The sequence below is a fragment of the Cyrtonyx montezumae genome, unplaced genomic scaffold (assembly GCF_038088225.1).
Source record: "Cyrtonyx montezumae isolate F1298 unplaced genomic scaffold, pur_monq_1.0 scaffold_0, whole genome shotgun sequence".
Lineage (NCBI taxonomy): Eukaryota > Metazoa > Chordata > Aves > Galliformes > Odontophoridae > Cyrtonyx > Cyrtonyx montezumae.
The window spans coordinates 37,189,904-37,202,848 of record NW_027071824.1 but is presented as its reverse complement, the minus strand read 5'-3'; the positions used below and the strand labels follow the sequence as shown (position 1 = coordinate 37,202,848).

Here is a 12,945-nt window from a genome sequence, read left to right as displayed (position 1 = left end):
AGGGTCAGAAGGGCAAAGTATATGAGCAGCAGCTGAGGTCTCTCAGCTGCTGGGTTGGTTCAGCCCAGAGCAGAGGAGCTGAGGGGAGGCCTGATGGCGGCTGCAGCTCTCACAGGAGCAGAGGGGCAGTGCTGAGCTCTGCTCTGTGTGACTGCGACAGGGCCCGAGGGAACAGGGTCTGCATCAGAGGGCGGTGGGCATGGTACAGCTCCCCAGGGTGGCCCCAAGCGTTCAGAGGGGCATTCAGACAATGCTCTTAGACATAGGGTTTGAATTTTGGGGGGTGCTGTATGAAGCTGGGGGATGGGCACAATGAATCTTGTGGGTCCCTTCCAACTGGGGGTATTCTGTGAACCTGTGAACAGTTGTGCCCAGAGCAGTTTTTAAAGTAGCTTGCCCATCTAAACCCATGCTGGTAAGTAATCCAATCCTTCAATGTATATACAATGAATGCCATGCATTATAGTGCAAAATCTGGAAAATATCAGTGGCACTCACTCATAATTTGGTCACACCTTTGAAAACACTTTCCCCACAGGTAAGACTTCTACAAGAAACAGACCTTGTTTCTGCAGATTCTTGTGTTTCAGCCACATGCTTAAGTTAAAAAAACTAATATCACAAGATGACAGTTTCCCTAGGACAGATAAGGGTGGCTCACACTATAACAAAAACAGCCATAAAAAGTTCAAAGCACAAAATTCCTCTAATAAATGCACACCTTCCTTTCAGCAGTTAGCACATTAGTCAGAGCTTCAGCCATTCAGTATTGTACTTTTCAAGGGATAGAGATTCACAAGTTTGGTCTGCTTCAAAAACAGACAGCAGGTTCATGGGCGCTCTCCAACTTCATGTCCTACTTTCCATGCTACCGTAGCTCCTAGATTCATAGAAAGAAGATCAAATTCCCTATTTCTTTTCTGGAAAGTAACTGGGGCAGATAAATCTTTTCAAAGAAATTAGCAACACACTAGAGAAGCAGAAATCATAATTTGGGAAGTCTGGTGAAATGTCTGCAGAAGGAAAAGAACAGAGACAAAGAAGCAGCCACAAATAATTCCATCCAGAAATAGGCAGTATTTCTGCCTAGCCCATCGCAGCAAGACTCAAGGGTTATGTGAAAAGGAGAAAAATCAGAACAATTAGTATCCAAAGTCGACGGGAAGAAAAATGCTTTAAAAACAGAGGTAGGAGCCATCCCATTTCTTTCCCACCTCAGGGTAATGAGTACACCACCTTTCTTCCAACAGTAGCATCATACAGATTTACTTAACGTTCTTCCCTCTTTATTATAAACCCAGGTTCAGCCAAAAGCCATTACATACTCCAGAACTGAACAGTTTTTGACTGCAGCAACCGCAGTATCTGATGCTATGATTTAACAAATCTGCCTTGTTATTTTAGCCATCACGATTATACCAGAGTCAGAGTAAGGGTATATTTGAATAATCTAAGCAGAAATATTAAATAGCTCTTAAAGTACTTATGCCTCCGAGCTTGGAAAGGCAACTACTTTCTGTCTTGCCTCCAGTACAGAAATCTCTACACATGTTCCTCTCACAGACATTCCCGGGAGACAAGAAGCAAACAAAATAGAAGGCAGAAGCAAGAAAGGACTTCAGGAACATTGTCTCCACCCTCCTCTAGAAGCCTTACCTTACAAATTCAAGAAATAATATACCATTTTGGAAACAAAATTTAAATAACAAGTTATTAAAAAGTAAATTAAAATGACACTTATCTTTTTAAACTAATAGAATGCAGATTGAGAAAATGCACATTGCCTGTGTAATGATAGGCACTGCAGTTTTTGAATGTGTGCCATACATCTACCTAGACAAACCTACCAGTCTGACGATACTAAAACTACCTCTTCAAACATGGTTTTATGCCATAATCTTATTAAGCAAGAAGTAAAAACTAAAATTCAACATAAAAAAACTGCTTCCTTACTGACAAATTGGGGTGGGTTTTTTGTTTGTTTTCCTTTCAAGATCAGAATTAAAACAAATTCATCCAAAAAAGTGAGATCACAACATTCAGATGTCATTACTCTAAGTTCCCTCACCAGCTGCAGCTCCACAAATACAAACAGAAAAATGTGTCTCCTGATCTGCTGGCTCACTTTCTTCTGAGCATTTTTTCAACTGTAAAATAGTTCAATAGCCTGCAGCTACTCATTTGGAGGTAACAACACTCCCTATAAGAGCATTAGAGAAAACTAAATACAGATAAAAAGCTAAAAAAAACAAGGACTTGCATCATTTTGTCCCACTAATAAAAAGATGGTTGTTGGTAGATGTGACAGCAGGGAACTCCTCTCTTCACCCAGGAAGCTGTATGTGCCTCCAGTACTTCAGGCAGGCATGTGATCAACCATAAACACTGGATTAAAAGCCATGCCTGGTAATCCAAGGGAATGGTTAACAGACCAGAAAGAGTTTCCAAAAGGCACAGGGAGAAGAGTTTGAAGTGTTTATGAGGTAAGGGACAGTAATAAAATACTCGATTCCCATGAAAATGCACGTGGAAAACCACCAGCACTAGCATTAAGTGTGTAATAAGCATACGTTAAAACTACTTCTAAATGCTAGTCTGTAAGAAAGAAGTGACTATGCAAGTTTTCAAGTAATGAAAAAACTTCACAAGTATTTTCTCTAGTCAAAAAGACAATGACACTAACCATCCTCAGTAACTCATGCTCTTCTTGGGTGAGGACAGATCTTCTGACCTCAAAGAGAACTACTGAACAGGACTGAATTGTCTCGCTGAAAAATATCTTTCAGAGATGTTTCCAAATACTGACTCAGATTCTCCTGTTAACCACATCTGAGTATTCCATTGCATTAAGTGCTTAAACTAGGTATTTTTTCTGGCTTAAAACACTGCTTATAAACCAGCTATCAATTAGCAAACAGGAGCAGGGAGCTCCCATTATATCAGAAAACTCTTTTCTGAACTGACTTACCACACTGCTCCAAGTACTCAGATTGCCTCATATTTTCCTTTCTATGCACAAATCTATACCAAGTCTCCAAATGGACTACAGATTAAGCAACTTGCAAAACTGACAAGATTAATTCCAGTTACACCAGCACACACAACTGGAGGAAGCACTGCATCACTCTGTTTTACAGGTGTTTAAGGCAGGATACATTTATCTCAAGTTCCATCACTACTGTGCCCCTGCAATCAAACTACCCATGCTCGCAACTGCTGAACCAAAGTGTAACCACATGCTTCAGAAGCCTGCCACGTTGACCCTCCTGGTATTAGCCTGAGACCTCGGAACAGGCAGTGTTAAACCCTTGCAATCTTGTCCCCAAAGAATAAAACTAGGAAGAGGTAAAGGTTTCAGAAAAAGCTGCTAGCATTCAGCAGAAAAATTGTCGCATGGTGACCTACTCATTAAGACAGCTTTCAGTCACGTAAGAGTGCTTCTTCTATGAGAGAAGACTATAAAACAGTAATTATCCAAATAATTAGAGACACACACAATTTCACTAAGGTAATCCAATGAACTTCAAGCTTTTTCAGACGCTGTTACAGGTGGTGCATCTCAGTGCACCAGCTGCACAGGGCAATCTAAACAAGAATGAAGAACTATCAGAGCAATCGACCTGCATGCAAAAGTGATGGTACTTCAAACAAATCTTGACTTTGATTCATTGTGTTCTGATATACACCAGCTTCCAGCCATTTTAAGCTTTTCTGTTGTCAGAGTATAAAAGTACAAGTCCCTGTAAAGTTACAAACCAGACTCTGTAATCAGCAGTTCACCTAAGAAGACATTAGACCCAGCCAGAGCACACCTAGCACTTGGTCGGGACATTAGCCACCTACAGCGTATCTGTCACTTACAAAGGATATACAGGCAGAAGAAACCAAAGAAACCAAGCTTGAACCGCTACTTCCTTGAAAGTGGCTAGAAAACTTGGTAGCTTTGTAAGATACAAAAGAGCTGTTGATACAATTACAATTAAACACCCTTATACAAACTCCCAAGGATATGGTCTAGCTATTTGCAGTAAGAAAGGTTCCCAGTTTTTTGTTCTGTAAGGAACTGTATTTGAAAGACAAACACACAGATAGTGAGGGAGGAAATGACAGTAATGCTGAAAGAACTCTGCTAAAACTAAACCCTAACCACACTAGGGTATGGTACTATGATATTCAGCTACTTCAATCTTAGCTACCTCCCTGAAGCATTTTTAAAATCCAGCGAAGGAGATAAAACATTCAAGCTCAATTTCCAGATCTGATCAAGTTCTAGGACAAAAGGAAGAGTCTCATCAGTCATGGCCTTAGCACTGCTTTTAGTAGTAAACTGTACGGCCTGGGCAATTTGTGGCACTCTAGAACTTAAATCACATCTAGCAGGAACAACAAATATAATGGTGTTACCAAGTATCTTCATGACAAAGGAGAAGAAAGAAATTAGCATACAGAAGAGAACCATTTTAAAGCAAGCCCAAGAGAACTGTTTACAGTTTTTGTTTTTGTTTTTTTCTTGAAAACTAGACACTTGTGTTGTATCAGCCAGGTAAATCAACATTTTGCTTGATTTAAACTAGAATCAAGAGAACAACTTCTTTTTGCCCTGAACATTGAGAACTGTAGTCTCTAAATGCTGAGAAAAAGAGCAAGTTCAAAACCTACTGTGTATAAACAGATAGCATATGAAGACACAAAATAAAAACACAACCACTCCTCTGCCAAGGAGGAGCAGATGGCAAGTCAGAGCAGAAGTCAGCAACACAGAGATAAGTCAGAAGAAAACAGCCGTCACTGGCAGTACACCAGTCCCACACTGCACAAGAGTGGGGCTGAGGGATTTTACCTGGGCCAGTCCCACTCACAGAAAGCCCAGGTCAGGCACTGCTGCGTACCCAGAAGCAGCTGTGGTGTTCAGACTCTCCAGGGACCTACCTAAAGCTATGCTGCCAGCACCCCTCTACAGCCTCCTCCTCCTTCCAGCTGTACTTTGCATACTGGAAAACCCTCCTGCAAAGCAGCTTCCTTTAATGCCCAGGGGAAACTCTGCCTTTTGAAGAGCTGCTCTAAAATACGGGAGGAAACTAGAGTTTTTACTGACAAAAAAGCCACTGGTTTGACCTTACCCAGCAGGCTCACTGTGAGCATGCCCTCCCAGCAGCAGCACACGGGGCCTTCCCTCTGCCCTTCAAACCACACCATGCCCTGAACGTCATCCCATCGTCGTGAGAACAGCTGGAGGAGCTTGCGTGAGAACAGCTGGAGGAGCTTGCGTGCAGGCAACTCCCAACATGAGAAGCTGTGTCTCGTGCCCTTTTCCCCTTAAGAATTGTGGATCTCAGAGGACAAACTGTCAAAGTTAAACAATTCTGCTTTTAATTGCCATCTTTTACTTTTTTTTTTTTTTTTTAGCACATGTTCCTTGGCCATATGAAGCTCAATGAGAAAAACTGCTTTGGAAAAAAATGATAAGGCCCAGAGCTGCAGTGCAATTTTCCAGCAAGCAATACACACAGCTTTCTTCTCAGTAGCACTGAAGTTTTGCTTGTGGAATTAGGACAAGAACGCTTTGCATTTTCAACTTGGTGTGACTTGGGAAGCTCCTTTTTGGTCACAAATCACTGACAACACTGAGACACAACTAAAGTAACAGCACAAGCACTGATTTTCACCCCTCTCCAAAAAGTCTGATGTGAAGCTGAGTGACCTTCCAATTGCAGAACATGCTTTGAAATATTAAAGTTTTAGCTTCAAATGTAGAGCACTGCAGAAGTTACTTAATGTAAATAATTCCAGTTATCTCAGTGTTGATCAGTCTAAGTGCAGTGCTGGCTGAAAAAATAACTCCCACTGCCTTACATTGCCTGTAACCTGCTTTTGCAATGCTCTGCAGCACTGCTTCCAACACTGGTGTTTACTATTACTACTGCAATTGCAGGTAAATACAATGCAGGATGGAACTGATCCATTTAAAAGAGCAAAATTCCCATATCACTTCCTCTCTGTAAACTTTCATTTCTGAAATCTGCCAGCCAACTTAATCAAATAAGGAAGTTTACATAAACAGAAGAATGTGTGGATGTTCATATTCAAGGAGGTTTTTGAAGGCATTAAAAACAAAGGTTCTAAAAGAGGAAGACAATTTGCAAAGAAAAACATGGAAAGAATGGAGTAAAATAACCTTCGTTACAAAGCCACAGTTAACTGTAAAGACTTCTTGCTGAAATGATGCTGATATGTGGAAAAATCAGACCAGAGTGAAAATCTGAATCACTCAGTCTATAGACCAGATGACGCTTCTAACATCTGATACCAGAGTTCCTTCTCTCTCACTACTGTAATTGTATTTTTAAATGACGACCTCTGATAATGAGTCTCTGATGACTCAATGCCCAGATGCTTAAAATAGCTTTGAAAAACTGAGTCAGAGAAATCATTACTAGTGCGTAACATCATACTGAACCTCAGCACCCCACCAGCTTCCCAGCTTAAAAGCTGGCTCTTGTGAAGAGAAGCCTTGCACCAGCAACCCACTTGTCACTGAACTTTTAAAAGATCATAAGGTAAAAGACAAACAAATGGAAAGATCTGTACCTTCACCATCTTATTTCTTGTGTTGCTGAGCTCATCATAACATCTCACTCTATCTATAGGTCAGTTATTTGAGGTAAATTTGCATTACCTCAAAAAATGTTCACCTTCTCTTATACTCTCATTGTCACTTTTAAAAAGTCCCAAGAAGTATTTTCACATCTACTAAACTAGAGCTTAACAAAACCTTTTCATGAGATTAAGACCATTAAAGCAAAATGACTACTTAACCTTAAGTTTTCTTCCATCTCATCCTACATTTGTAAATGAAATCATCATTGATTAAGTCTTGCTTTGCTGAATTTAAATAGTGGAACTTGCTGGCCACATTACAAAGTGATCTGCATAAGTAAAAGTTCATCCCAACTCACAGATAATATTAAGATTGATTAACTGAACATTCTCCTAAGATACAATTTCCTAGAACAGGCTTTGTATTGTCAAAGTCAGGACAATACAGAAGGCAGACTCGCATAACGCAAAGTTGGGAGCACTTGGCACAGAGGGATATTTCCCTTCCCAGCTGCAAATCAGAACAAAGAATTGTTTCTGCCTGATTCATTATGTAAACATACAAACAGCTTCACAACGACAGGCACAAAAATGTGAGACTTCTGTTGATGAGCATTACACAAGTAGAAGAGCAGGAAAGAAAAGAATCTAAAATCTGAAGTATTGTATTTTTTCCTAACTGATATTTTCATACATGAAATTGTCTTCCCTCACAAGCACAGGTAGGAGAATCGTGCTAAATTCAAATTTATCTCACTAATGACATACACAAAAGCTATTCCAAAAGCCTAAAACAGCAAAATAGTAAGTATTTTCAGCTATATCTATCTTCTTTGAAGAAGAAAATATCCAGCCTAAGATCTTCCACCTCAAGGGACTTCTTTTCCTGAAGAAGGACCCAGTCCTACAAACAGAATCATAAACAAATAAATAAATAAACAAGAGTTCCTGAAGTAGCCAAACCAGTGAACAATCAAGAACATCATGCTGAGATACAGATGTCCTTAAGGTTACTAAGTAAAAATCTTGTTAGACTCCAAGAAGAGCCTGACCTAGTGAAGGTTATCAGTCACCTCCCAAATTCCCTCAATATCATCCTGAAACTCTAGCTTCACAAAGGGCAAAGCATCAGCCTTTGCAAGAAATGGACTTGTCTACCTTTTTAAACAAACACCTCTAAAAATAGATGATGGTAGGGAGCACATTATTAAAAGTCAGCATATAGCTTCCTGACATTTGTAGCTCTCCCTGTTCAATGAACCTCAAAAACAAAAGAAAGGGCATGAGTAAAGCTGGGACTCTTGTGAACTCCAGCAGGGAAAGAGGAAAGGCCAAAGAAGTCAAGACAGAAAGCGCAGAAGCGTTAGGAGAACCTGATCTGCAACTTTTTCAAGGATCTATCAGAGGCACACATTTATGATACTTCATTGTCTTTGTAACTGGGTTTTGGAAAATTTTTAAGCTTCATTACGTACTTTTAAGCTCAAGGCCATTTTGCCTTTTCATCGAGCAGTCATAAATTAGGAATTAGTAAACTCAACTCCATTAACAGAAGGAAGCATCTAAGCTAATGTACATAATGTTTCAGTTCTTAAACATGGATATGCCTCTCTCTTACGTTTGGTTCAGTTAAATAAAACTTTGGATGTTGGGATCCCCTAAAGAACCCAATTTTATTTATTTATTTTAAAGCTTGCCTCATTTTTTAGAGTACATGGCCTTGTGCAAGCCCTTAGCAAACCAGGAAGGCTGCTGCCAAGTTACACTTAAGGATCCAGCTAATCTAAGAACTGCCACCAAAGTCTCACATCCACTGTTTTATGCACTCCACTTACATTCCCAGCCTTCATCATGAAAGTCTCCCACTCTGCATTTGTACCAAATTTTTTGCATCTGCTCTGGACAAACTTTTACCTACTTCCTTAGATGGAGCTGGACAAAACTTTCCCATTGCTCTCCCTCAGTTAATCTTTTGCTATTTTAGCAAGTTATAGTCACTCAAGGACAAGCGTTACTGTCAACACAGGATCAGCACAAGGAAGGAGCTGCTGTGGCTGTGAGGCCAGCTCCCACCACCAGACTGAATCTCCACAGCCTTCAGAGGATGAGGTGCCAACAGTGTCCCTGCCCTGCTGCCACTTAACTAACACACCAGAACACCAATAAAAGCTTTTTTTTTGCATGGTTATTTCCCCAGAAAGTTATACTATTTCAATAAGAAATCTCACAAGCTTAAAGGCACAGGGAAGAGCTAGGAGATAATGAGATTAAACCACATCTTCAGAGCACTCTGGGAACTTAAACCGCATGGTTTATCATAGAGGAAGGCAAGAAGACTGGCCAGAGTTCACAAACAAATTACAGAAGAAATGCCATGTTCTCCTCGTAAAGTATAACCTAGCTTAAACAGGAGTTAGTTCAGGAAGCACTAACAGCCTGCACAGTGCAGGCCAGGTCTGACTGCCAGTCATCCCTACCAGCTATACAGGTTGTCACGTCATGGATGTTTCTGAAATTCACAGTCCAGGTGAATCCTGGTTACAGTTCAATTTTGTCAATGTTTTCTTGTATAATTCCAATATACTTCAGAAAGAACGAGCTTCAGAAGGAAAACAATTTCCAAGGGAAACGGTAACTTGTTAGTTGGCCGAGTTCCTAAAGACAGTTTACTGAGCCTGTCACTCCTTTACACCGTTAAAATAAGGTATGCTTTATTACAGCTGACATTTGAACAAGTTCAGAAAATTAAAATCCACAACAGGATGATTAGCTGAAAGGGACCTAACTCACGGGTAAAGCTTAAAGAAAATAAAGCAAGCTTCTTTTCAGTAATGCTCTGTTAACAGCTTATTGAGGTAATAATACTAAAAAGAAAGATGTTAAGCTTTTGCTATCAATTCCCAATTTTAATGTGCAAGTATATTACTGTTTCTTGCCACTTGACTTCAACACAGTTCTGGCTAGCATGTGAGAACTGCCACATCCTTTGTACTCAGGCAGTAATGACCACAATTTATTTCACAAAAAGTGAAGTGAAAGCCTCCATATATACAAATAAAACAGCGTTATGAGATCTCACAAGGATAGATGCTCAGCTCAAAGTGAGGTAAAAAACCATAAACCATTTGAACATAGCATCTGCTTCACATAGTGTGTGTTATGCTTTACATCTACACCTGTAATTTTATTTTTATTGCTACCTGCAGTAGTTCGCGTGCTTAAACATGATTCAGACACACGGCCCAGAGATCAGTGGAAACCAGTAATAAAACTAAGTCCATTAACAATATTCTAAAAACCTGTGTACGACATAAATTTAATTATATTAATACTTCTTCAATTTGATTAATGATGCTGAAGCCTAAACCGTTTCTTCGGTGCATCCAAAAAGGTTTACCGAAACACGAGTGAGTAACCCTCTGTTCAGATGGTTGGAGACTGCTACCTAGCCATAAAATCCTACCCACCAAAGATGCAGGAATTCACTGATACTGAGAACAGCCACATGAGCAGCGTGCTGAAAGACAGACAGGTGCCGCAGTGAAACCAAGTGCAGCATGGCTGGGTAAGTTAAAGAATCTGATCAGTCTGAAAGTATTACTTCAAATACCAAAAAGCCTCCTGCACAATTTAGACAGCTTGGAGGTGACGTTTACCCATCCACACGAGTGGAGACAAAGCAGCACTGCCACTTTCATCAACCAGTATAGTAAATAAGCATTGTTAATTTAGAAAGAGATCAGTTTCAGATAGGATGGGCTAATTTCGACTGTTGTGTTAACACCAGGTACTGTTGAAGAACAAAGCAAAACAATTTCACTTCCTTTTTTTTTTTTTCTTTTCCCTCTCAATCAGACCGTGCTGCTACTAGAGCAAGAGGCACCCCGCAGCCCTGGAGAGCTGCCCCGGCCCTCGGAGCCCCCGCATCCCCCCTCGGGCAGGCGGAGGGGGTCGGTACGGGCAGCCGGGACGCCGGGCCCAGGCGCAGGCCTATCCCTCCGCACCGCCCGGCAGCCGCAGGACAGAGGCACGGGGCGGCACCGGCCTGGCCTCGAGCTGCTTTCCGTCCCTACAGCCACGCCGGACGAGGCGAGGGGCGGAAATCGAGCAGAAAACAACTTCGGAACCGGCGCTGCCCCTCCGAGCCGTGCGCGGGGCCGGGCGGCGGCAGCCCCCTCCTCCCCTCCCAGCGGAGAGGGGCAGGCCCGGGGAGGGGACTCGCTCCCCCGACCCCGAAACGCGGCCCTCCCTCTCGCCCTCGGTGCCCGAGCGGACCTACGGCCGCCGACCCCTCTGCGGGGTCCGCTCGGCGCAGGGGGCGCCCCGGAGCCGCCCCCCCTCCCAGGGGCCGCTCACCTTAGTGGCCATGGCGCTGCTCCTGCGGGCTCGGCTGCCGCTCTGCCCTCCCCGCCGCGGCCCGCGGCTGCTCGCTCGCCGCGTCCGGCCCGCCCGCCGCCGCTGGGCCGCGCAGGCGGCTCCTCCTCACCTCCCCCGGTCGCCGCCGCCGCCGCCTGGGGGCCGCAGGGCGGCTCAGCAGCCGGCCCGGCGACGCGGCCGTGCCCCCTCCCCGCAGCCCTTGCAGCCTGGCGCGGCACGCGGGGGCGGTGGCGAGGCCGCTCTGCTCCCCCCTCGCCGCCAGGGCTGCAGAAGGGGAGGGCTCGGCGGGGGGAGCCCCGAGGGGGCCGCCCCGGACAGGCCTCGGGGGCGGGCGGGTCCCCATCCCCCTCAGCGCCTTCGCATTTCGGTCGGGTTTTGCCTCACGTTCCTATTCGTGGAGCGGGGCGGCTCCGGGACTGTGCAGTGCCCCGCGGGGTCTGCGAGGCGGGCGGACGTGCTCTGACCGTCAGAGGCCGGTTGAAGAACTCACGGAACTCTTTCGTTATGTGTTTGGAGTCGTTATCCTTCGGTTCCCACTACACGAAGTTTTCTAAACAGCAATAAGAGCAATTTCCCCTCCGCCGGACTCCCTCTGCAGCCGTCACCGAGACGTGTCCCGGCCCTGGTGCAGGGCAGCGGGAATACGGCCTCAAGGAACTGGCCAGGGTCTGTGCCGTTGCTGTCAGACACTGCTAACATCTCATAAAGAATAACACATCTCACTCGATTTCCAGCTTTGGGAAAGGTGTGATGGGAGACCAAAACAAAGGGCGAGGAGGAAATCAGGTAGCAAGACCCATGTGAGGTTCATGGACCCTATGAAATCCACCTCTGCCACGCATATGTGGTGTCTCATTGGGAGAAATCTCCTTTCTGTAAAAGGAAGTGGTGCGGGTGCCAGGGCTGCCGAGGAGGTTTCTGAAAGGGAGGCTGTGTTCCTGCTTAACTCCTTATGCCCATGCTTCCCTACCTGTAGAAATTACAAACCTCTCTTCTGTTAATGGTATGCTTTCTCAGGGAGGCAGCTCTATTAGAAGAGAAAAATATATCCACAGGTTTTTTTAAGCAGGAAAAAAAATCCATTTCAATAGGACAAGTGAGATAGTTTCTATGGAGAGTGTGGGTGAGGAATTGAAAGGGAGCAGTCACCACTATTTTTCAGATGGTTGAGATGATTAATTAGAGAAGTTTTCAAACACCATTACCTCAGGTTTTAACTTTTCCAGAATTCACTTAAATGTGTACAATGATTCCAACTTTGTATTCCTTATGACAACAGTGCCTGCAGCCCACAGCAGACTTTTACAATACTGCCTTTAATTTGAGGCCCAGTTTTGCTGCATGGTTGCTCCCAGCCTGGTATTTCATCTACTTCAGTTGCCTTCCATGAGCAAACCTCTCTGAAGCCCTGCTTTTTTCCTTTTGATGCTTAGGAACCCTAGTCCTTGACTTTCTCAATAGTAACATTTTCAATGGAGCGCATTGAAACTTTGGTCTTAGAGGTGACCTAGTGAGGATTTTTGTATACTTTGGTGAGAAGTTCAGGGGGGATTGTCCCTGTTCCAACCCCACATTGTGCAGAGAACAGCCCAGCAGAGGTCTGTCTGAGCAGTGAGAAGAGGGTTGGGAGAAGGGGCTTCCAAACCAGGGTAGAAACCAGCCCACTTCCTTCTTGAATGAAGTAGGGACTTATCCATAGCTGGAAAGAAAGATTGTGCCCTACAGAAATATTTTGTCTCTGGCATTTTTAAAGCCAGAAAAGAAAAACTTCTGTGTGAAAGAGCAGAGCTTAATAATGTCTGCTTGTATGCATTCCTTCTTCACGGTAATGAGCTGTTGGGACAGAGATTCTAAACAAAAATGCCATCTAAGTTTGCTGCAGTTTAAAGGTAGAATAGCTGTATCTACAGTGCTAGCAAGGAAAAGGGGCTCGGGACTGATTTCTGATTGGATTAAGTCACTCATGTCTAC

At 43.6% G+C, this 12,945-nt stretch overlaps 1 protein-coding gene across 2 annotated transcripts in view; it reads right to left on the bottom strand.

The window, feature by feature from the left end:
• Positions 1 to 11,193, bottom strand: part of SNX9 (sorting nexin 9) — a 53,313-nt gene extending 42,120 nt beyond the window's left edge. For both annotated transcript variants that reach the window (XM_065732653.1, XM_065732661.1), the window contains exon 1: positions 10,954 to 11,193. In XM_065732653.1, the coding sequence (XP_065588725.1) occupies positions 10,954 to 10,965 (12 nt within the window). In that variant the 5' untranslated portion in view covers positions 10,966 to 11,193. The remainder of the gene's footprint in view (positions 1 to 10,953) is intronic.
• Between the last annotated feature and the right edge of the window lie 1,752 nt (positions 11,194 to 12,945).